The sequence below is a fragment of the Balearica regulorum genome, chromosome 5 (genome assembly GCF_011004875.1).
Source record: "Balearica regulorum gibbericeps isolate bBalReg1 chromosome 5, bBalReg1.pri, whole genome shotgun sequence".
In the NCBI taxonomy this organism is placed as follows: domain Eukaryota; kingdom Metazoa; phylum Chordata; class Aves; order Gruiformes; family Gruidae; genus Balearica; species Balearica regulorum.
The window spans coordinates 8,338,062-8,362,951 of NC_046188.1; the positions used below are offsets into that span (position 1 = coordinate 8,338,062).

Consider the following 24,890-nt stretch of genomic DNA (forward strand, 5'->3'; position numbering starts at 1 on the left):
TGATCTAATAGGTCGAATATGCTTTATCTCCCTAGCCATTAATTTTAAGTTTTATGGTATAAGGGAAAGTAACAAAAGAAAAAATTACTATTCGTTCCTTTTCAGTTTTTAACTGTGGGGTTTATGTTATTTCTTCTGATAGGTTTTTAAGGGCAAAGTTGCTTCTTGTTTCAGGATAAAAATGCTTTGTTTCGGGGGGAAAATGGGCCACAGTTTAGCCCTTTTACTGAGTTCATTGTAAGTGTTGTAAAACCCCTTTACCAGTAATTAATTCCATAAACAGTGAATTTAGCTCCGCTTGGTTTCCTCGCTGTCTGAATATAGAAATGAATTAAAGAAAAAATCCCAAAGGGGGCATGAAGAAGCACAGCTTGGAAGATCAGGTATAAAGAGCCTCATTCATTTTGGTTTATCTGTAGTACAGGGATATGCCCTTACTCCGTGAATCATCTCCTGACATCTGTTTGCAGCGCTGTTTTCTTAGCAACTGCGGCTCTGTTTTAGATCTGGACTTTCAATGGCCGGGTTTGTATGGAGAGATGTGAAGAGACGATCCAAACTCTTCCTAGCAAAGCTGCGCCTTTCAGCTGCTTTACCCAATTTCTTTTCTTCCCTGGGGCACAATGAATACTGGGTTTAAAACTCTGCCAGCTGAGATGCTTGTTCTGTGTATGTGCAGAGAGGTGCTTATCTGGTGCTTACCGCAACTGAAGTGTTTCCCCAACGTGATCTGGCAGCGTGGGAGAACGCCTATCAGATTGCGATGGGCTGTGTCCTTTCTCGTGTTGAAGGAATGAGCCGTGGGTGCCACCACGCTTGCTCTAGCTTTCCCGTGGTTTATTTTGAACTGTTACGGGACTTTCAGTTGGAGGAGGGGACATTGTCTCAGAGGAACACTGGAAATGTAATGGGAAGGACCCACTCCTAGCAACGTGCCTGTTTGAACAAGTAGTCAGATTAGGTGGTGGGATTATACGTGTGGAGCTCTGTATGAGTAACGCTTCGGGGCTGGATCCGTAAGCTGCGATTAACGAGAAGGTGACATTTCATACATCTCTCACCTAATCTTCCTTTGCCTGAATTTCGTCCCTGGCTGGTGTGGGTGGAAGACTCCTGTAGCTGAGACAGAGGTGGCCACGTAGCTGCAGGGAGATCAAGTTGATCTGATTTTTGCCGGCTGTGCTCTGTGGAGGGGATCAAGACCCGGCTTGGGTCTGGGAGAGTTTTTTTACTTCAGCTGATGTGGCTGAATTGGTTTGGAGCATAAATACATGTCTGGGAGTACACATGGTACTCTGCCCATCTAAGGGACAGGCTGTGTTCACCCCACTCTCTCCTGTGCAGACGTGCAGCTTCCCCAGGAGGAGCGGGAGATTATACCTACAGGACTTCAGAGAGGTTGTGGATGCCCCATCCCTGGAAGTGTTCAAGGCCAGGTTGGATGGGGCTTTGGGCAACCTGGTCTAGTGGAGGGTGTCCCTGCCCATGGCAGGGGAGTTGGAACTAGATGGGCTTTGAGGTCCCTCCCAACCCAAACCATTCTATGAGTCTATGACTATGAATCCAAAAAATGCAGCGTATGTTACCCCGTAGGACATGGATTTGACTACCTACCCTCCCTGGACTGACTTGCGTCCTGTGTAGCATGAAGGGTGTCAGCAGCAAGTAGTGACTGTGAAGGATGAACGTATTTTGGCTTGGGATAATGTCGAGAGGGGAAAGACCCCCAGTGTCTGGAGCATTTTGTCTGCAAAGGGATTGCAGAGTGGAGCTGGGAAGGCTAAACAGTGTCTCTGAATACTGGCCAGCTTCCTGCGACCTTCATGGTTTGCACACAAGTCCAGCGTTAGTGAGGATATGAAGAAGATGGCCTCTATAGATCACCTCAATCACAGTGTTCACAGCAGGAGAGGAAGCAAGCTGCTTCTGTGGAGATGTGAAAGGGCCAGGACAGAGACAGGAGAGGAGTGGGGAGAAAACTTCTGCTTAGCTCAGCTGCACACACGGGAAGGGAGCAGAAAGCTGTGCTGGGGAACAGGGCTGGTGTGGAACAGGCTGTTACCTCCTCACGCGAGGGGAAATGGGGCAGAGCTTTGACTCTGGGCTTAACTTCGGTCTCTGGACTCTCGTAGGGAGGCATGTTTGCTTTCTAACCTTCTTGCAGCCTGCTGATAACTCCCAACACAATGCAGCCGTGCGGATTGGCTCGAGAAGTTTTTAAGGAATTGCTGACGCTGATACAAGCAATGCTGTTTGTGGCCAGGGATGGGGCAGAAGAGAAAAGAATGGTATTGGTTATTTGAGCTTTAAGACTCAGGCTGCAAGTTCTATCAAAGGAAATGACAATTAAGATGGAAAACAAAGCACTTGTAATTACTTTTGTAGAAGTTTAGGGAGGAGGGAGAACTGTGGGTTTTACAGGAAAAGGTTTTGCTTTCTGAATCTTTTGGCCTGTTGGTTGAGGGAGGAGGAGAAGGACAAGAAGTTGGTGAATGATGGAGTGAAAGGGCGAGGCAGAGAGGGGAATGAACATGCTGCTTAACGTGCCTTGGTCTGCGGCAAACGGCCCGCAGACCAACAACTGGTCTTTACAACTGGCCATGCTGCAGTTGTAAAGATGCTTCAGAAATGGGTTCAGCTCACTTTGCAGTAGTGAGACCTCTGCTTCGTGTTGGATTTTTTTTTTTTTTTTGTTAATAACCACCTAAATGATACTGGGAGAGAAATGAAAGCTGCCCTGCAAGCAGCATGTCCTGCTTCTTGGAGGCTCTTGTTTAGTGAGCAACATGGAGCTTTGGTTGTAGGAGTATTTGATGCAAGCTTCAAGTTCAATGACTAAAGAAGCCCTTGTAGCAAAGCCAAGCCCTCTCCGTGAAGGTGGTTGCGTATTGTGTAATTGCAAGATGTTTATGAGGGAGGGAAGCACCGAGCGCTTGTACCATGTGTCTCTGGTGGAGACACTCTTCCTCAAGTGTAAACTGAGGGGGCTGCTGCTTTGCTCGCTTCCTTTCCCCCAGCTTAAAAGGGTGAGATCCATCTTGCCAAACTACAGCAGAACTATCTGCATGAGAGACAGTTCTCCAGACTCCTTTCATAGTCACTAGAGAGGAGCAAATGCTTTCGGGCCATGATTCATCCACACTGCATTTGATGTCTAAAAATACATTGGATGAACGGCCCTAAAAGTGCCTGTTTCTCCCCCTTGTTTCTGCCGTGTTTAAACAATGAACGCGCATGGAGGCATCTCTCTTGTAGCTGTTTAGTGTCAGGAGACCTGAATCTCGGCCAAAGTGTCTCATATCCCAGCAGAGATTCTAGGAGGGCTCCTAGCTGTCCTCATTTCTACCAGACTTGGCGTCCGCGTTGGTTCACAGCGTAAGGTGGTGTGCCTGGAGGGCTTTACCTGAGACCAGAGAGCAGACAGCAATGCCCAGTTCAGAGCCTTCCTCCTCCCCTGGTCGATCATTGGATTCAGAAGAGCTTCGGGCTGGACCCACAGCACCAGGCAATCTTCTGCTATAAATAGGAGGCCGGAGGGGATTTGCAGAGTGGCTTGTTCAAGGTTGCACATCAGGTTAGTGGCAGAGGTGGATGCAATGAGGACGACTGCAGGCTCCCAGAGGTGTGTACCTTCCCCGGCCCCTGCTCCTCGCAGCTGCCTTGCAATCTGCTGCTCCCCCGGGGGCGAGACCGGCTGCCTGGCGCTTGGTGGTGGACGGCACCCGGTAGGTACTCATTTCCTTTTTGTGAAAACTTTTTGCAAAATTATATATCCTCTTTTCCCTGTCCTTTCTCTTCCAAAAATCTATAGTTCAGGCACGTAGTTGAATTATTGTGTATGCACTGGACTGGTGGGTAAGACAGCACGTGTGATTATTCAGTGATGTTCAGATGATGTGCAGAAACACTGTAAACTAACATATCTAAAACCTGCAATGCATATCTAAATGCACAGCTCAGGGAGCTTTGGAGCTGCACAAGGAGCTGTGACCCGGTCTACCCTGAAGTGTTGCTGCCACCGCTATGTTATTTAGTGGCATGGAAAAAAAAAATCACTACCTCTTCTGGAAAAAAGCCTAACTTATCTGCACAGGTAAACCAGGTACGACAGGGATGCAATTTCTTCTGTGTGGACAACTAGTTTACAGCAGAAAGACTTCCTTTGCTAAATGAGCTGAGCATCTCGAGGGAGAATTTGTTGAAGGCATTTGCTTGTATAGCAGAGATGCGAAGCACAGGCAAGTACCGAGTGTTAGATCCTGTGCACTTCTCATTTCAGACAAATACCAGAGCATTCTCCTCTCTTTTTTTGATACAAGAGGAAGAATATGGTAGCAGTGAAATAGAAAGAACGTGCTTTCTGAGCCAGGATTTGATTCCTGAACTTCTGCTTAGCGGGTCTGTGGGTGAACTCCTAGAGGTGAGACAAATTGCAGTTTATTCCCAGAGAGAGCAACAGGGGAGAGGAGGGAAAGAGCAAACTATTAAATTGGAGCTGGGAGAAAAGCCAGTCTCCAAAAATAAACATTGGAGATTAATTCCAGGTATTTCCTGGTATTGTCATCCTGCTTCATCAACCACTTGGACTGTAACGAGCAGTTTCACAGTTAGCATACTGACAGGTTTAGGGTTGTTTGGTTTTTTTTTAAAGAAAAAAAAAGTGTCTGATAGATTGTTCGCAGTGTTGTTTCTTACGCAGAACTGGGTGGGATGTTGGTGACGAAATACCCCTGGGATGGAGAAAGCAGAGCTTGTTATTGTAAGAGGGAAGTAACAGCAGCAGAGCTGGCTTTGTTTTGGGGGAGTGAAAAATCTGAATTTTCTGCCCAGTTATGTGCCCAGGGCGCCTCAGCCATTCCTAAAGGGGAGGAAGCAGATACTTGTGCAATGTAAGCGTGAGCAAGCACTGTTCCTGTGGAGCAGTTGTGCCTTACCAGATCTGTAGGTAGACTTGGAGTAGTTTTACAGATAACATTTGTGAGTGAAAGCTTCGCCTTTGAAAAGCTTGGAGGTGACTCTGAACGTGTTTCTTCTTGCAAAGATATTCCAAAAAGCCAGTCCAGGAGTTTACTGTACCGAAAGCCAGTGTGTGGATTGTGAGGAAATTGAAGCATATCCTGTTCCAAGGACTTGCCTTGGCGGTCACATGCCGGCTCCTTGCCGGAGTTTCGCCCTGGAAGGTGACTCCATCTCTGCAAACCATACAGAAACATGCCTTGATGCGCTGGAGGTGGCTGGGGTGGCCAGACGTGGCTCGTGACTTACCTCACCTGCTTGGCCGCGGCCTTGCCGCATCTGCCTGGCCCAGGAGAGAACGGTACAGCAGCTCTGCTTGCACAACAGGCGGCTTCTGTTGCTTGACTGGACTTGTCTATAAGTAACTTTGTGTTAGTAATATTGCTGCCTTTCAGCGAGGGAGATGCACGGGGCTCACGGGCGTTCGTCCTGTTTTGTCTCCATTGTCGGAAATCCTGATCGTCAAAGCAAGCAGCCTGGACAGCTCTGTGGTTCAGACACTGATGAGGAGACTGTCATCCTGCATGCGCAGAAGGGACATGCATGAAATCCTTTAGTCTGGGCTGTTTCTAGTTTGGATTCCTTGGCTTTGCAATTGCAACTACTTTTTTTTTTTAAATTATTTTATTTAGTGAGAACAATTTATTGTAGCAGGTTACTGCGTAGCACCAAGTTCTTTCTCCTGGGTTGTCTATGTGCAGTTTGGCTGTTTGGTCCTCTCTGGAACAATACTGGTAAAAATAACAGCATTTGGCCTGGTTTTCACTGCACACAAAAAGTTTTTCTACAGGCTTGAAACCATGCTATAAATCAGAGATTTAGGTTTGTCTGTGGTTTTGTGTTTTTTTTTTTTGTTTTTTTTTCTAAAGCAACTAATTCTTTGAAAGCAAAGAGAAAGACATTTTATTTGTCTGAAGCAGTAAACAAAAGTGCTTTACTTTGCGGAGCAGTGCGGAGGATCTGCTGAGCTGCCCAAGCGAAGGACTGGATTTCTGCTGCAGCGAAGGGTCCTGCATAGTCAGCGTGGGAGACCCCACCATGGAAAGGCCCTTTTCACGTGTGCAAACCCAGCACAGACATGCGAACGTGCAGGCTGCACTCGTGGAAAGGCTGCTTTGCCCGCAAACCTTGAAGTGCGTGGGACAGAAGTTGGAAAAAAAAAAACCCCAACAAGACCCTGACTAGCATTTTGGGGTAATTTTGAGCTGAAAGAATTGTATGGACGTAAAAAACTTGCTCTTTGGAGGGGCAGCCCCTCCAGGTTGGAGCGGAGGTGTGCTGGTGAAGAGTGGCAGTTTGCATTGCGTTGCTGTAGCCTCGGTTGGACATGCTTGAGAGAGAACCTGATGAATTCACAGCTGCCAGGCTAGGACCCATCATTTAAATTGTAATTTGCCCTTCAAATTTTGGCAAGCTTCGCTTGCCGTTTGCTTGACAAATCTCTCTTTTGTGTCTTCCTTCTGCCTGCGTAAAACAGCAAACGCTGCCGGGGAGAGCTACTTGCAGCAGATTCCTTTTCTCTGCTATATTTAGTGATCAAAACAAGTTCATGATCTTTACAGGAATACTGCCAAAGCAGATAGGTTTAGCATGAGACGTGCCCTTTCTCTTTTGGCTCCCAAATACACATTGCATTTCATTTTCCTCCCCTTTCCTGACACCATCAATGGCTCTGTCTGCTTAGGTCTGTTGTGCAAACATTGCACTGCCACTTCCAGTGATTTTGCCCAGCAAGAACAAGTCCCCGCTTTAGTGAAAACTCCTGTGTTTAAATTGCCGCTGTCCCTACCTTTCCCTTTTCTTAATTTCCTGAAAGAGCAGATTACTGCTCTTCAGGAAGATCTTTCTGAACAAGAACAGCCTTATGATTTAATTGAGAAAGTCCAGGCCTTTTATTGCTTAGGCGAGCTTCACTCAACAGAGTGATCTGTTTGTTAACCAGCTGACTGTTTCCTTTATTTGGGGAAAAAGGGAATTAGGAAGGCAGTGGAAAGGAAACATTTGTATTCCTTCAAAGGCAGAATATTGCTAGGAGCCTGATTCTCATTAATATCATGTCATTAATACGGAGCGGGTGTAGTTATTATACACTGCTATTTTAAATACCTTTTACATGATGTCAAGTGGCTCCAGCGTTAATGGGGAGCTGGCTGTCTCTATTAAAAGACTAACCAGAGATCTTCAGTTGCAATCCAGGGCAAAGAAAGAAACATTTGTAAATAAAAAAAAAAAAAAAAAAAGAAAAGAACTTCTTGCAATACTTCTTGCTTGGTTAAAGCAGGCAGTGTTGTCCAGTTTGCTCTGAGCGGGCGTGAGGGTTAAGCTGACTCTGATTGCAGGCGATTCCCTCCCCCTTCCCTTCCCGAGCCTGGGCCAGGAAGCGGCAAGGAAGGGCTACGATGGGCTGCGCACAGCCCTTCGCTTTCCTGATGGGACCTGCACGCCTAAAGGTCAGAGCTCTGCCTGCGGCCGCAGTGCCACGACTGCTACAGCTACACTGCACCTTTTCCCCTTGCTGAAAGGAGGCCAGGCGGAGTGTGGCTACTCAAAGCTGTGCCTGGCTACTGGTGTCGCCTGAGCCCGACTAGCTGAGGCAAGGGGTGGCTTTCATGTGAAAATGGAGAAGGACTTATGGGAATGAAACGATGGCTATTGTCATGTTGTTGCATGCTTTCCTAGTTAACCGAGTGGGTAGGAAGAGGTCCACACACTGGATGTGCTTCCCAGGTACAGCACAGATCTTCAGCCAGCTTGTGTTTCTCGTGTTGTTTTTATGATAACCCTTCCCCACAGCGCCCTTATCTGCGGGAAGCGGCCTTGGGTCTGCGGCACAGCCGGCGCTCTGGATGGCAGGGATGCGTGCGAACAACCCCTGCCTTGGAAAAGCTTTTCCATTCTGTCCTCGCAGCAGCAACGGCAACACATTGTATAAACGATATGGCTTTTTGCACATAATTGGACGCTTCTGGGCATCGCACAGGCAGATTTGGGCTGGGATGTGGTCATGGGCTGTGTGTTTGGCAGACGGAATTGTCGTCCAAACCCTTGACTTCGATGGACCTATGAAGTCACCATCGTATTTTTGGCTTCCTGCATAGCAGCGTACCCTGGGGTGATTGAGGACCATAGCACCAGCCTTGTGAGCCTCCAGGCTTTCATCGCTCTCCCTTTTCACAGTAATAACTGTGATTTTGAGTTCCGAGCAGTTCTTGTTTTTATTAAGGATGTGGGAAAACTTGGAAACCAGTTGAAAACTGAATGTTTTCTCCAGCTTCAGTAAGTATGCTTCGGCGCTGCATTTCCAGTTGGGAGTAGATAAATGTGAGATAGGCTCTTAATCTGAGGGCAAACAAATGCATCGTGTACCTCCCCGGGTCAGCTTTTGTGCATGTGCGAACAAGGCGTAGCTCTGTTAATAAAAGCATTTGTGTGTGTGTTAACAACAGCATGGAGTTAGCACAGTTTTCAAGCTGTGTAATTGTACCAGGATGACTGATATATTACCACCCCCCAAAAAATAGAAAAGGTCAAGAAAGACACTTTCCTAACCACATTTTTAAATTGATGAATGCAATGAGAAGATCCATTGTGCTTCTGTAACAGGAAGTATTACTGACGTGTAAATCAAAGACAAACCAGCAGCATTTGCTGGCCTTAAAAAGTGGTGTGGCTTTTGTATACTCATATGCTTGTCCTGGCATGTTTTCAAAAATTATAAATAGATCACTGGGAAGTCCCTGGATAACAAAAATGTACTGCTGCTGGTTGTCATAAATAAACTAATAAGAGATGTCTTGGTCTTGCAGCTCTTATTCTATGGAGAATCCTTACTTCTACATATAGTTTCAGTGTGTCAGTTCACACGAGGCAAGACTACTCCTCTGGCAGTGGGGTATAGCTTTGTGTCCATCTCTATGTCTCTTGCAGATCTAATGCTCTCTGGGCTTGGTTCTTTCTGAGCAGAGTCGTTCAGCCTTTTCCAAGCTTTTCCCTTTTCATTCCTTCATCTCCTGCTACCGATAGCTTAGGCAGACCCAAGGCCAGACTTGTTTCAGCATTATCCCAGGCAGTGCAGAGTCTCTCTAATGCCACATGCTCTAATACCACTTCTTAAAGGACTGGCTGATGCCCTGGTAGGGTATTATGTAGGATCAGAAAGCTATAGCCTCTTTTCCCTATCACCTTCAAAGCGAGGGAAACCTAATGGAAGCTCTTTTCTTCCTCCATGAAAGCGCAGAGAATGTGCCATTATTGCTTACTGGATGATGACAAATATTTTTTTCTGCCAGACAGGGAGAAATCATCGGCTCCTCAAGTCGGGGAAGTCAAGGTAGATCTGTCAGTGGTGCTGTCCTGATTTTCACTCCTTAAGGGTCTGGCTTTGAAGTGAAAGGGGTCAGTATGTTTGCTGTGTGTGATCCCATTCCAGCTGTGGACCTGTATACAATCTGAGATCACCCACAAGAGCAATGTTGGCAAGCATTTTATATGTGGGAGGGATGTGCTGCAGTCTGGAGTAGGACCTTAAGAAAAGAGTGTAAAGATCTTGGAAAATGCATGCTTTAAACAGATCTTCCTCCCCACCCCTGTCACTGGGTGGAAAAATGGTGAAACTGTTGTAAATGAAGTGTTGAGGAGAAAGCATGACCATCAAGCTTAAGTGCTGTGTGAACTTCTCTGACTTAAGACGTGTGAGCACGTTGGAAGTGAGGGGAAAAGAAAATGTAAAAAACCAAAAACTCAAACTAACTTGATGTAAGGGATTTTCTGTGATGGTTCTTGAGGTCATAGTATCATGATTTGGATCCCAGCAATTTGCCTTTAGGGAGGCTGTGACAGACTTACAGAAAAATAGTTAACCAGAAGAACGTGGCTCAGCAGCACTTTGCAGGGCTCAAGACTCGCACTTCTGAATGTTACTGCTTCTCTCTGAATGTAAAATAAACCGAGATCTTTGTTAATAACCAAAATGGAAAAGGGTCTTCAGTCAGTCTGCATTGTGGAGCTCTGCGTCCTTTGGACTAGTTCACCAAAGATAAAAATCTGCCGTTTCTGTTCATGACGTTGGCTCGACTGAATACATGAGTAATAATCTGTTGCTAGGAACAGACTTCAGTTTACATGTAGAGGCCTCTATGGAGGGAAAGTCTTTTGAGTCCCTGATTGGGTCATAAATAGTAAGTGGCACTTCAAAGGAGGAAAAGTGAAAACAAGCAGTTGGAGATGCCGTGCAAAGATGTCTGTAATTCCTGTTGCAACACCAGTGGAAAGCATGTAGCCAAGAGAATTGGGAAAATAGGGGGCATGCGTCTACAGAGGCAAAGCCAACGAAGCAGGGATTTACTAACAGTGGGTTATAATAATCAGCTACCTCTAGCTGGGCTTGTTTGCAAGGTATCTGCTGCTTTCAGCTTTAAGGAGCGCACACCCGAGCTAATTTTATGCCATATGATTTTTAAGATTGGCTCATGGGAAGGGGTCTGGGGGTACCTCTGTGCAGCAGGCTGCGGCACGCTGTAGGGGCGTGCAGGACTTAGCTGTAAGCTCAGAAGACTGCAAATGGCCTTACCTGGGACAGTATGGAAATTGTCTTGCTTCCTAATTAGTGTGCACAGATGTTTTGTAGAAGTAACCTTAAATAATGAATGAAATATGCGTTTTATATTTTACCTGTAGTTACATATGTTGTTTTGAAAATGGCAGAGTTTCACTGTAGAGGAGCATACTGTATAACTGCAAGTTTTTTGTACTTGGAGCAGCCGAAAGAAAAGGTTTGCAAACCACCTTCATCCCAACTGTGTTAAGGCTGCAAAATCTCTACTAATGAATCCTCCAAATCTATCTGAAACTTTTTGTTCCCCTTTCTTCTGAGAGAACAATGTCCTTATAAAGACCCTGCTTAAGAGCAGCATCTTTTAGGTCTCACTGGGACTTGAGCCTCACTGGAGACATGGTATTTAAATCAGTGTTGTCTATTCTCATGATAAAATCTCTGGAATTACTATTTTCACAGTAGTTCCTTCAGATTTCTAGTCCGCTACCAGCTCTTAGGTTTCTCTCTGTCATTGTGCCTATCTCTGTGTGTTAGTACCCAGTACGTTTTTTTAACCTGCTGGCTAATTTCAGCTGAATTTGGGAAGAGAGATTCCAAGGAATTTAAATTGAAATCATGTGATATGACTGGGCTGATCTAATTTCCACCTATATTTTCAGGTGCCCACTGCGAGAACAGCCAGAGAGAGAAGGGACAAAGTACTCTACCGATAACCACTAGAGGAAAACCTGGATTTGAGTCTTATGAGTAGTGCCCTTGTCACAGGAAAAGCTTTTGTTGAACCATTTGAGCTGCAGATTGAGCCCAGGTGGTCAAGAATTTACTGCTTTGGAGAACACCAGTGGAAAGCTTTTCTCTTGAGGATATTTGTAATGCATCTTTCTTGTGTGACTTCTCCGCTGGAGAGAAGATGAGCTCACACAGCAGCTCTGGTCCAATTCACCTAAGTACATAGAATCATATCATAGAATTATAGAATGGTTTGGGTTGGAAGGGGCCTCAAAGATCATCCAGTTCCAACCCCCCTGCCATGGGCAGGGACACCTTCCACTAGACCAGGTTGCCCAAAGCCCCATCCAACCTGGCCTTGAACACTTCCAGGGATGGGGCATCCACAGCCTCTCTGGGCAACCTGTTCCAGTGCCTCACCACCCTTCCAGTAAAGAATTTCTAATATCTAATCTAAATCTGCTCTCTTTTAGCTTAAACCCATTACCCCTTGTCCTGTCACTACACTCCCTGGTAAACTGTCCCTCTCCAGCTTTCCTGAGGCCCCTTCAGGTACTGGAAGGTGCTCTAAGGTCTCCCCGGAGCCTCCTTTTCTCCAGGCTGAACAACCCCAACTCTCTCAGCCTGTCTTCATAGGAGAGGTGCTCCAGCCCTCATCATCTTCGTGGCCTCCTCTGGACTCGCTCCAACAGCTCCATGTCCTTCTTGTCCTGAGGCCTCCAGAGCTGGACGCAGTACTCCCGGTGGGGTCTCACGAGAGCAGAGGGGCAGGATCACCTCCCTCGACCTGCTGGTCACACTCCTTTAGATGCAGCCCAGGACACGGTTGGCTTTCTGGGCTGCAAGCGCACAGTTAATCAGCAGGAAACAAATCCATTGGAAACAAAGTCCCAGCATACCTGGAACTCCCTCTTTGGCTCTGTGATACTTCACAGGTTATTTCACAGGGTATCCCAAGGTGTAAGCAGTTAAATGCTTTCCTGTATTAATGCCAGACTCTCCAGAAAGAGGGAAAGACAAGGTCATTTTCTCCCCCTTCGGTTTTATCCCCAGTGGAAAGGCATGGTGTTGTTTGAAAGCATTGGATAGATTTTCAACACTATGGGTATATATTTCATAGTTGTCCAGCATTTCATGGAAATTAAGGATTCGGTTTAGCACTGCAGGTTCGTTGTTATGATACAAAATAATCAACTTAAATATGAATTAGAAAAGTTGATCGTTCCTAACACCTGTATAAAGCATTGCTAAGCAATCGTACTGATACCTTGACGGTTTTAGACTCTTCAGAGGTTGATATGCTATAATTACACTTAATATGCTTTATTTGAATAAAATTCAGGGCGGGGGAGGGGGAGGGCAAAGAGACTAGCATGTTGTCCCTGTATAATCCCTTCTCAGACAATCTTTTAAAGAATACTAATCCTTGCAGGTATGTCCTCCAAGACCGTGTGTGTGTGTCTCCCTTCCAAAGCAGCTGTGGAGTCTTTTGTTGGGGTAGGGCAGGGCAAAATGTATGTGCTGTGTTGGATGGTGAACAGAGGAACATGAAAGCTTTAGCATTCACTTACCTTGTATTAGCTGCACGTTTTTATAACCTGTGCTGTGGATTTGTTGAGTGGATTTCTGTGGTTTTTTAAAAAAAAAATTTTAAAAAAATCTCACCCTTTTGGGAAGGAGACCTTAATTTGACCTTAAAAGAAAACAGGAGCATATGTTTTCTTTCATTTGTACGTGTTTTATGATGATGTGCCATAATTCAAGTTAATTAATTAATCACATAACAAAGTTAATTAATGCTTTAAAGCTTAACATACTTTCCGCTTTAAAATCCTGAAAGTTTTATTGACTTCAGCTAGTTTCATGCTTAGAGGTCTGAATGGAGGTTGGGGTCCCATCACCTGAAGTGCAGTACAAGCACATAAAGGGAGACACCACGTACTGTGTGGTTGCTGTAGCTGGCAAGGAAGGGAGACAGAGGAGGAACAGTCACAGAAAGGTTTAAAATGCATTTTGTTTTGTTTATGAAGCTTCCGCTAATGCTGTTCATGGCTCTTGCATGTTTTCCTGTTATTACAGAGGAATTTTAATGCCAAATCCAGTTCCATTTCTCTGGACTATGCTCCCAGTGACTTTAGCGTCTTCCAGGTTAGGTGAACATGACTTCGCTCCATCAATGTCACCATCTCAAATCTGGATGCATTAAAGTTGAACAGATGTTTTCACTGTTTGGGGATTTTGTGCTGCATTTGTGCCTTTAAAAGAAAATCCTTTAATAGTGTTTAGTTTAAAATAAAATGAAAAAAAAAGAATAAACTTGTTAAAGAGAAAAGAGCATGCATTGCCACTGATATTGAGTGCATGCCCCAGAACCACAGGAACATGCATACGTACATAGTTTTGGGGATGCCTTGCCTGTAGGTTATGCTGATGCGGCAATGGTGGGTGTCTACGTGTGTACTTCTAGTCCCATCCCTCTTCCTTTACATGGACACCCAGTTTGAGTTATAACCTTAGATCCAAATTCAGGCAGGCTCAGTGATTTCTCCTGTTAATTTGCCATTGCCTGTATTTACTGTTTCTTCAATATCTCTGAAGGCAGTTGGCCCCTGGAAAATTCAAGGTGGAGGGAATGCAGCTAACTCTCCCTCTGTCCTGAGTGCAAAAAGCAACAGATCGGATGATGTGGTTTGGATTTTGCTTACATACTCGCCATTTGGATCTCATTGCTAACTTAGTAGCCTTCAAGGTGGCAATCACAAAATCAAATTCAAGACATACAGTGATACCCAAAAGATATTAAGGCCACCTGACATTTTGCATTTTTAGACTTTGGTTTTGTATTGCTTGATCTTGAGAGAAAAAGGAAGGAGTTTTCCAGGAAAGATTGCATCGCCTTGGGCGTAGGCAGTGCTGCTGGGAGAACTGGATTCTTGCTCAGCCTCTGCCCTCGCTCGGTTCCTGCAAGATGCTAGCCCTGGCTCTTAAACCCCAGGGTTTATCAGTGGCAGCTAACAATGCGGTTATTTTTTGGTTGCCTGACTTGAGACTCATGCTTCTAGCTCAGCAACAGAGGATCTCTGAGAGCTCTCCAGGGTTGGAAGTCCGAGTGTCCTTTAATAAAGGCAACAGCTTTATGTTGTATATTTCTGACCAATTCCAATCTTAAAATCACATAAAGCCTTTGTGCCAGCTGCCTGTATTGGGAGGCTTTGTTAGAACCCAGTATTTAGAAATCTTCTGATTTCCATCCTAACCTCAAGGCAGGGTTTATTTATATCATCTTGTTCTTGTGCCTGCCAATGATCAAATACTCCTTTTCCTCCTCTTTTTGCTAGGCTAAGCAAACCAAACTTTCGTAAAATATTTTTCCCTTTTCTCTGATTATCTAGATAGGCGTCATCTTTACCTGCCCCAGCTGGGACTCCCCTTTCTTGAATCTGGTGCCTTGAGTTTTAGTCGTAACTTGTTGGTGACTTGCAGAAACGCTGCGTGCTCACTGCAGTGGTTGGAATCAGTGCTTTGGCCATATGAACTAACATCTATTTCTCTGGAAAACCGGAGTCAGATTAGCAACTTTTTTCCCTTGCGTATTCTCTCTGTGCCTTTGCTCGTTGTCGGGAAAACAATGTCCAACGGCAGGGGAGTTGGACTAGACGATCTTTAAATGTCCCTTCCAACCCAAACCGGTCTGTGATTCTAAATGTGGTCAATAACCCCTGATCTCACATGGAATTGATTGATGTTTTTGAAGCATTCAGATGCTGGGGTGATGAGTGCCATAGAAAATCTTGTGAGGACTTAATAATCCTGTCATCAGAGCAGCTCTTGGATAAAGCACAAGGACATGCATTGTTCAGGGTGAGGAAAACCAAAGACTGAATAGCTCCTCATTAAACGCATGTTGTCCTTTCTGTGCAGTGAGTGAGCAAAAACAGTATATAGTGGAGTAAACATAGGCTGCCTCATGATTCATATGCACAAGGGACTGAATGTAAAAATTTCTCTGGTGTTCTTTAATGTTGTATTTCCTTACTCATCTATTCACGCCCTTTATTTTGACATATACTTGGTAGATGAGTTATTAATATGTGGTGTGTAAATCCTAGTACTTCTGATGAAAAGGTTACAGTTATTTAGGCAACAAAGCTTGCTTAAGGTGAGCCCTTATTTAATTTTCAGCTTTATTTCTTTTTGAATTTGTTTAACTTCTAAGTTCTTGATAAAAATGAGCCTGTATCTAAGTATCCAATTTTTTTCTACAGTGGCAAATTGAACAATATAGCTACTGCAGTACCAGAAACAACGTTAGACTTTTAAGAAAGATACAGCATGTCATTCACTGAAGTTGCATTAGAGCTAGAGGAGGTATCCAGGGAGAGGAAAATGGAGAAGTTGGAAAAAGAAAGTCCTTCATGGGGGATGAGGTGTAACAAAGGTACCAGACAGAGACAGCAGTTGTGGTTATTCTCGTATGATAACCACTGCTTTTTCATTTCATCTTAGTCTTGGCAGATTCTGCCTAAATTGTTTCCATTCCGTAACAATTACCTGGATGGGAAGGGGTATCTGAAAAGCACGAAGATTTAAAGAAAACCTTTGAGTTTTGGCAGCAACAAATCTACAGAAGGCACTGTGAGCCTTTGTCAACCTGGCTTTCTCAAAGAAAGCAACTGTCTTTGAATTTTCCTAATCCTTTTGTTTTCATGGCACAGCAGACTGAGATCTGTGGTTTGTGTTGCAGAGTGCTGCCGGCCACGTTAGAAAAGAGACAAGGGACCAAAACTTGGATTCACGCAGTAGGAACTTTGCTTTATTCTCATGAGCTAAGGAAACAGCTTATCATGGGAAGAAAACCCAAACCAAAACACGTCTCTGCACGCATTTAGGTGTCTTTGATATCATCAGTTTTAATGTAAAACCATGCTGATTTTCTTCTTCTTTTTTTTATAATTTCAGTTTGGAAATTGATTAAAGAATCTCCATAGGATTTAATATGGCATCAACGCAGTCATCTCCCTCAACAGAGGAGCAGGCTTCCTCCGAAATAGATGATCTCTATCTATCGCTGCAAGGTAAGTTACTGTAGGTTTCTGCACCTTTATAATGTAAATTTTTGGCAAAAATCTGTGACTGTGCACAAGTTGAAGGGTATTCTGAGAAGCCTGTTAAAACTAGCATTATGGTCAGTGTCGTTAGTTCATGCCTGTGCTTCTTTGCAGATGTTTCTCTGTTTCATGAGAGACGCTTCAGCAGTACAACGAAAGATAACAGCTCTCGTAGTGCTTTCTCGTGGTATTTTCAGAGCTGTTGCCTTTTTTGGTACAGATGTGCTCACTGGTTCTTACGCTGTGTTACTCAGAATACATGTTACTGTAAACTGTTTTCAAGGGAACCGCCTGCATGAAAACAGTTATGCCATTTCATTAGTTTCCTTGTTTTCAATTTGCTGACAATTAGGTGGTTGCATAAAGCTGTCTTAATGAGGCTATTAACTACAGCATTACTTTATGTTATTTTGTTTTGTTTTTCTGTTCTTACTGCTATATCCCCTGCACGTGTAGAAAGATAGCTTGTGGCCAAAACAGCTAGAAAATTTTTGTGGCTTCTAAACAAATTTCTTACAGGTCAGAGTCTTTCATCCTTACTTGCAATGAGTTATAACTTGTTAAGGAAGCACTCACTGGCTGATTTTTAATTGTTCCATTTTAATGGCAGCTACCTGGACAGTTAAGTGATAATTAGTGCATCGGAGCTGGCCTCTCAGATAGGCTTTCTGGGTTTTTCTTAATCACGTGTTGAATTTTCTTCTATAAGAATTTCCTGTGAAGGCTGATTTTCCTCTAAACACGTCATGAAAACATTCCAGGCAGCAGGACTAGCACTGCTGGAAAGCCCGTTTCTGATGTGTTTAGAGCCTGGTTATTCTAGGACGGATGGACTAAGTCGTGTTTCCACAGAGCGATTTCCTTTTAGCTCACTTGCAAAGAAATTACTATGGTGCTCTGTTGAGAGAAAATATGTTTAAAACAGATGGTGCAAAAGAATATTCTGCCAAGTCACTTTTACAATCCATATTTGCACTAATGTTGTCATTGAAGCCATGTGTTTTGATGAGTGAGTGTTAACAGTGGCCTAAAGCCAAACCTCTTTAATGGTGAATTTTCTTCCCTTTTGCTTCAGTATTACATTTTCAGGAAAGGAAGGCAAAACTCCTAGCAGACAGGACCTAGTCTGACTATTGCACCAAGCACAGCTTGTCAGACACACATTTGTTGTGCCAGTCAAACAGCCTTCGGAAGAAAGAGTGAGGTGGCCGTTGTCATGAAATGGGTTTGGAAAACACTAGCTAGCTTTGAGGCAGAGGGTACTGAAATAAAGTTACATGCGATTTTAGAATAGGAGTTTATTTTGAAATAATACTCATGCTGTTTTCTGAGAAGTGTGTTTATGTGTTGAATAACAGTTGGGTTTTTTGGTCAATATCTCAGTGGAAGAGCACTGCTTATTAAAATGATTATATTTCTTTGCTGTAATAATTTGAGCTCCTAGATTATGCTGAAATGAACACACTGCAAACCTGGGGCCAAGCTGTATGCGCCTGACTGTTGTAAAACATCCAGAGGCATCCCTTAAAAGTGACATTGGCAATTTTGGTAATGATTAAAGGTGCAACAAATGGTACAAACGCGTCCTATGTATGGAGCTGTGAAGCTGGAGCATCTGCTCTGGGTCAAACAAGCAAATGGCGACACAGCTGTGATGAAGCACTGAAGACACTTTTCCTGACATGACATATAGAAACCATTAGTAACTCTACCTGCAGATCTGTGGTAGCAAAGGTGAAATAAGAATAATAGGATCACTCAAGGAAAAGGTTTTTTTCAATAGTAGGAATCTTGGGATGAGATTTGCAAAGCAGCCAGAGACATTGATTACTTGAAATCTTCTGGTTCACCTGACGAAGTTTTAGAGAAGTCTCAGATTCAAGGAATGGCTGCTTATAACTATTAGAAAAGCATCTTACATTTTGGGTGAGCAAAGACGGATGTAAAACTGCTTATGATCTGCTTTTCAAATTGTTAAGGTATAGCTTCAAAGAGTATGTCCAGCATTGTATAACACACGGCGTAACAGGAGATAATGCATAAATAGTTGGCACAGAAGAAAAAGTAGGAGTCAGATCTGGTCTGGATTGCTCATATTTTATTCTACATTTAAATTCTTTGTGATCCAATCTTGTGTTTTTCCTGAAAGGCATCTGGTGGTGATAAAGCCCTTGTCTAGTCTGGTTTATTAGGGCAAGATCAACTTCTTGAGCCAATTGGTTTGATCATGTAACGTTGTGAAGTTATATGCCTAAGAAATGTAACAAAATGGGTAGCTGTTTTTTTCTTCCTGACCATGTATAAACCCAAACATTTTAGGTATGTTTGACTGTGATTTAAGTCACAATCTTCTGTGAGGAGGACAGCAATCTTCTTTTGGGAAGAAAGAGGGGAAGAAGAACCTCCTTAAAATAATTAGTAGAGAGGTTACTATTTAGTAGCTCTAATTATTGTACAAATCCTATTAAATTAATGCCAGTGGCTTAATATTGTAAAAACCTGCTTTAGTGGAATTTCTGTTAGTGGGGTTTTAGGTAGAAGAGTGTTGAAGAATGAACATTTACTTTGCTTCATAGTGTCTGGCCTAGAAGAGGCAGTCAAGAAAGTCACTGGAAAATTGGTTAAAATGTAACTTTGTTCTCAGGGAGTCTTTCTTTTCAGCTAAATATTTTAAGGAGATTTAATGAAGTTTGAAAAACATGAAGAAAATAGTTAAAGAAATGAAGCAATATGGTTTCTAATGTTCCCATCTCCAGACATTTTCAAATGATGAAGCTAGCCACAAAACCATGAGGCTGAAGTAAAAAGCTGCAAGAATATAAACCCTTAAATATGTATCTTCTCAGATTTATATATTGTTCTTTAACCTTTTCCAGTTTTCAAGCTGATTTCCACAACCAAGAGCGTAATAGTCATCCTCCTTCCTCCTTGCCAAAAAAATTGTAATTGCTGTGAAATTGCATGACGTCGGGACTTGGGATCCTTTTTTTTTCCTGTTATTTTTTCTTTCCCTCTGTCCCAGATGTTATAATAAAATTAGATCACAATAAGATCAACATTTTCTGTGCCCTATCCTCCAGCACCTCTCTTTCTCGCAGTTTTCTCATGCAGCATACGAAACCTTACAGCAACTGCAAAGCTCTTTTGTGTCCTTGTAGAGCCACCTAAAAGTGCAGGTGAAAAGCCTGGAGCTGGACCTATTATGGATATATCCTATGAGGAAATATTTAAGGGAAGGGTTTCTCCTGCCAGGCAGGCCGCAAACATTGTGGTGAACAGAAGATGCTTGCCAGGGAGATGCTCCATTTCAGCATGGACTATCTTTGAAACCTGAAGTCAGTTTTGCTGCAGCTATGGAGGGAGCAGGCAGGAGCTCGGGGCTGGGCTGGCAATGAGCATGGGAGGAACAACGCAGGAGCCCTGTCCTCTGTCTCCTCACCCCACAGCTTGCCTCCCAGCACTGCATCCCCCCATGGAGGGGGCCACCCTGGTGCTCGCCCTTCTGTAAATGGAAGAGGCACAGTCAGGGTCCAAAATTGTTTTCAGCTCCCTGAAATGAGGAGGCACGTCCCCTCCTTTGATAAGAGAAGGGCCTCGTGGCAATGTTTTGGGAACTGTTGGAGACAGGACTACACTTTGCTGATGAGCCTGAGCACAGGATTGCAGCGAGGGGAATGTGCAGCCACTTGTGGATGGGTGGCTACAGCAGAAACTGAGCAGGGTTTGTGGTGCTCTGGAGCAGGAATATTTTTTGCTTTCGGGGTGTAAATCTGTTTACCTGTGGGTGGATCCAACCTCCCCTTTCCCTCCCATGCACAAGTCCTTCCCCTTTCTTCCCTAGGACAGCAAACACACTCTATGTGTGGCATTTCCCACCAAGCCTATGCAGAACTCTGATTTCCCTTTTCTTTCCATGCTTGCTAGGCTAATTCAGACACAAGAGAGTGTGTTTTAGCTCTCGGAGTTTGGGGCATGTACTTACTCTTTCACTGTTTAATTAACTGCACGGGTCTTAATTTTTGTCTCTGCTTATTAATGTGTATGTTACTGTTTATTACTGTAACCCAAAGGATGATCATATAAGAATGTGGCTGCTAAAACTGAATGAATTACACTATTTTCATGCAGTTATGTCTAATACTTTATGAATGATTTCTCTTCAAGTGAAATTGAAAATACGGTCACATGTATGGATAGATTTTGTTGTGCAGCTTGCAGCAGCTTGCACTCATCTCTGAGTAAAGGGGGATATCTCTCCAAGACCCACTTAATTCATCCAGGGGTCAGGTAGACTACTAATTCTTACCCAGCATTGTTTTTTGTTCTACCTTTATGCCTCATCTGTTGGGGTCAGTATGTTATTACGGTTACACTTTCTTTTCTTTAACCAGAATGATCAAAAAGGTCCATTACATGTTTATTATGATTTTTTCATGGGTGACTTTTACAAATTGAAAAGCTCCCATAGGAGCTGCACTGAAATTTATGCCGGTTTTGCTGCCTGGGTGAGGAGCTGGTCTGCAGTTCCCCTAACTGTGTGGCTTTGTGGCATGTGATGGGGCTGATGGCACTGGAGAGGCAACCGACACATGAGACTGCCTAAAAAAAAATCGGTCATGAGTATTTTTGTCTGTTTTGCATGCCTAATGAAATAGATTGTATAGTTGTATAAATATGTTCCTTGCTAGATAAATTTCCATTTCTAAAGGCATTATCGGGTGCATAACTGGTTAAAAACTGGCATTAAAATGCCTAAGGAGTGGATGGCCCTATATAGGGCACTGAAGGCCATTTATGTTTTTCTTTAAAATGTTAGGAAAGCCACTTAAGCCCTTATCTTTAAAAGTATGCTGCGATCTAAATGATGGGACTTAGTACCTTTAAGAATTTAACCTGCAACCTCTCTCTATGCCCCCAAGTATTGCAGTGCCTCCCTTCATGGGCTGCTGTGGCAGTAAAGCCAGTGGTGTTTCAGAGCAGAGCTGCTCCGGGATCTTGGCAATGAGAAGAGCAAAAGTGTTTCAGAGAGCTGGGAGAGCAAAGCTCAGTGTGAACAGGCTTCCTGAGTTAGCACCACTTTTGGTAAATTGGATAATTTGCTTTCCAAAGGAATAGGAGGTTGAAAGGAATAGTGTAGAAAGGAAAGTTCCCGCTTGCCGCACAGACATGCTAGTAGTTAATTAGTTAATATTTATTTGATACTTGAATTTGAAAAGACCCATTCCTGTAGAAATATTTTCATCACCATCACTGGGCTTTGGATAAGCCACTCTTAATCTTAACAAAAAATGCTATGTTTGTTTTTAATTGATTAGCACCATGTTGCTGAACATAAATGCTGGAAATAACTCTTTTCACTGCTTTCCTGTCTACAGAAAATGAAACTCTGTTACTGGGTGGAAAGGAAGGGACTGTATAAAGGGCTCACGGGTAAATTGCTCGCTCTCTCCCTGGGTTGGCAAGTACTTGGCACTTCTTCTGCTACATTCTCTCATTTACAGCATGTACCTGCTTGGTGGTTTAGTTCATATCGTGGTGCTGTCTCGAAGGAGCTCTCCCAGTTGTCCCTGCTGACCATGCTTTGGCTCATTTTGCTGAGCTTTCAGGGAGTGTGGAAATGGTTATTTTGGATGAAACTGAAATAAATGCTTCACAAAGGTACCGTGGCTGGCTGTGGGCATTCAGGCCAGAAGTATCCCAACACAACATTTCATCCCTACGCACGTGGTGGATATTCTGTGTCCTGAACACCAGCTCTTTTGATCTGCTGATCTGTTCCTGTTGAGCTGCACTGCTTGCTAATGTAGATGTAGCCTCAGCTGACCTGAATGGTGAAAGGAAGCTATAAAAATATCATACATGAGACAATTCCTTCTGGTGAAACAGAGATGGGAAGATGACAGACAAGCTTGCAGTCATTAATTTCAAATAATTGTTTAAAAAAAAGAAAAAGCCACACAGTTGTAAATGGTTTGCTGGCAGCGATGCACCAGTCCTTGCGATAGAAGAAAACCTTTTTGCTGTTTGGTGACGTTGTTTGATGAGCGTGGACAGGCAGGCTACATCTGTTCTGCCAGGGTTTGCTTCCCCCAACTCCCTGCTGAGGGAGGAGACGGTGCTTTCCTGTGAGCTGCCGTCTCCGACCTTGGGAAGGGAGGTAACAGAGGAGAGGAGATTAATTTTAAGTCTGGCTTTTCTGTATCGCCATTAAAGGAAGGCTGAGAGTAAAACCATGGCTGGCAGAGCTCCAGCCCTCCTCTTCCTCCTGGGAGAGTTCAGCACCACTGTGGTCCCTGCTGTGCTCCCGTGCTCCAGCCCTTAATGATTAGTCTGGTTTGTAGCACTTGTTGATAGCTCATTACTGGATGAAACAGTCATTGTCCAGCAACGTGTATTGATTTTTGGCTAGCCTACGTGACACGCTGCTTCTGTGTGTTATTCCTCTCTAAAGAGTTGTTCTGAAGATTGGTTTTAAAACACAGGGTGAAATGTGATAGATACTGGGTGTTTTCAGATTAGGAGGTTCTTAGTTTGTTCTGGTTTTGGATTGGTGAGTTTTGTCTCAACGTAAAGGAAATGATCAGGTTTTTCTGATAGGTTTTTTATTCTGGGTCAGTGACATTTTGAAAACTAGGGCAAGAGAAAACCAAGGTCACTTAGAGCCCTATAAAAAGGCCTAACAAAGCATCCATTCATCCTCATAAAAATAAAAATCCGTATTAATTAACCACGTGGTAGAGATAAGAATTTGAGAGCTTGATTAAATCATTAGCGCCTCTGAGCAGTAGAGTCGGGGGGGAGCTGGGAGAGAAAAAATACTCGACCTGAAAATTGCAATACAGCTGCCTGCCGCAGTGCCAGAAGCACAGCTGTACTGAGCTGTATGTTGTGTGGCCTGCGTGAAACAGAGCGACTGCTGCACCACAGTCTGGGGAAATATTGGCAGGCATGGAGTTCTGTTACTGATTCACAGTGAGATTTTTTTTTTTTAAATTATTATTTATTTGGGTAGGAAAATAAGCCACATTGCAGCTGAGGCTTTGGCTGCTTGGAAGACAGCCCCGTGGGTCGCACTAGCGACAGCCGCACTGGCAGTGGCTGTAGCTAGAGGAGGGTGTAAGGTGTGTTTAAGTGTGTGCAGTGAAATAACCACCTTGTACTTTCGCCAGGGGAGGCATTTGCCCGAGAGCTGCCCACATGAATCAACGCTTGCAATATCTAGTCCATATTGCATAATGCTTGTGCACATTGATGTGGACAGATTCAACCAAAACAAGACCAAATCTCCTCTCCTAACCATTTTTCTGTAACCAAACCCAAAAGCAAGTTCTCAAGATCAGTAGCAGTAGTGTGTGTTTGGCAAGAGCTACAGCTGGAAGAGTCACTGGCGTCAGGCAGAGTAGTTACTGTTTGTTTTCCGTCCCTTTTCAAGTGCCAGCAATACCAGCCTTGCCTGCCTGATAAAATTGAGTGCAGCTACTCAATAATCACTCATTAGGTAATTGGAATGGTTCCCACACGGGTATTCAACCAAGGGGTGTGGTTGGGTCCTGTGCTAACATGAAGCCAGTATCTCTGTGCTATTTATGTCCTCCTTGTGAGCATTGCGATGTTGATTGGTCTCTGTGGCATGTTTGCACTTATTTTCTGTTTCTGAAACCAAACAGAATTTTGAGATTGCATTTTTGTCCGTGCCTTTAAGACTGCCCTTATCTTATTGCTCATCACAATCTCTGTGATATTTAAAAAGAAGCATAAAACAATCCAGCAAGCAGGAGAAATTGACTGTTTCATGCTCTGACAGGATCACAGTATTACAGATTAGAGGAGGACTGTTGAAAGACGTTAGCTACAGGATGCAAAACAGCCCTCCGACGCATGTAATGCGTGAAAGTTTTTCTTGCCGTTCACCAGCCCAGTGACGCAGAAGGAGGTCTGTGGGTCGGACGGTGGGGTTAGGAGTAGGAGGTTGCATTATCCTTAAGCGGCTTGCTCTGCTCCGGGAGCTGATGAAGCTCTGTGCAGCAAGCCCTTCAGGCTGTCTTGGATGATGAAAAGCCATCCAGGACTCGGGTTTGTGTTTGCCAAATTCCCAGAGCATAATAAACTGTGGGACATTTTCCTCTGAGTGCCATTTTCATTTTCATGGACAGAACAGTCAGGATTTTTCCCCCTCCTCCCCAAGGGCTTGATATTTTTGGTATCTTTCATCTTGCCCAGCCTACAAATACGTACATATGTATTGCTGAGTAGTGTTGCACTTGCCTTATGATGTCAAACTTACCTTCACATTAATCTTTTGTGGAAGAGCATGCTTTCAGAGGCAGAAGAGGTCATTCACTCCCACCCCATCTCCCATATTTGTTTCTTCTTGCAAGCCGATGGCCTGCTCAGAGTCTCCCACTACCTCTCCCAGGGTGGGAGGATTTACTCCAGCTGGGAAGTGGGCAGCAAGTGCCCCCACAGCCTCCTTGCCCACCATC

At 44.0% G+C, this 24,890-nt stretch overlaps 1 protein-coding gene across 1 annotated transcript in view; it reads left to right on the top strand.

Moving 5' to 3' along the window:
- The window catches only part of SYNE2 (spectrin repeat containing nuclear envelope protein 2), a 203,313-nt gene that overhangs the window by 7,209 nt on the left and 171,214 nt on the right, over positions 1 to 24,890 (top strand). The window contains exon 2 of the mRNA XM_075753365.1: positions 16,259 to 16,374. Within this exon, the coding sequence (XP_075609480.1) occupies positions 16,296 to 16,374 (79 nt within the window). The 5' untranslated portion in view covers positions 16,259 to 16,295. The remainder of the gene's footprint in view (positions 1 to 16,258; positions 16,375 to 24,890) is intronic.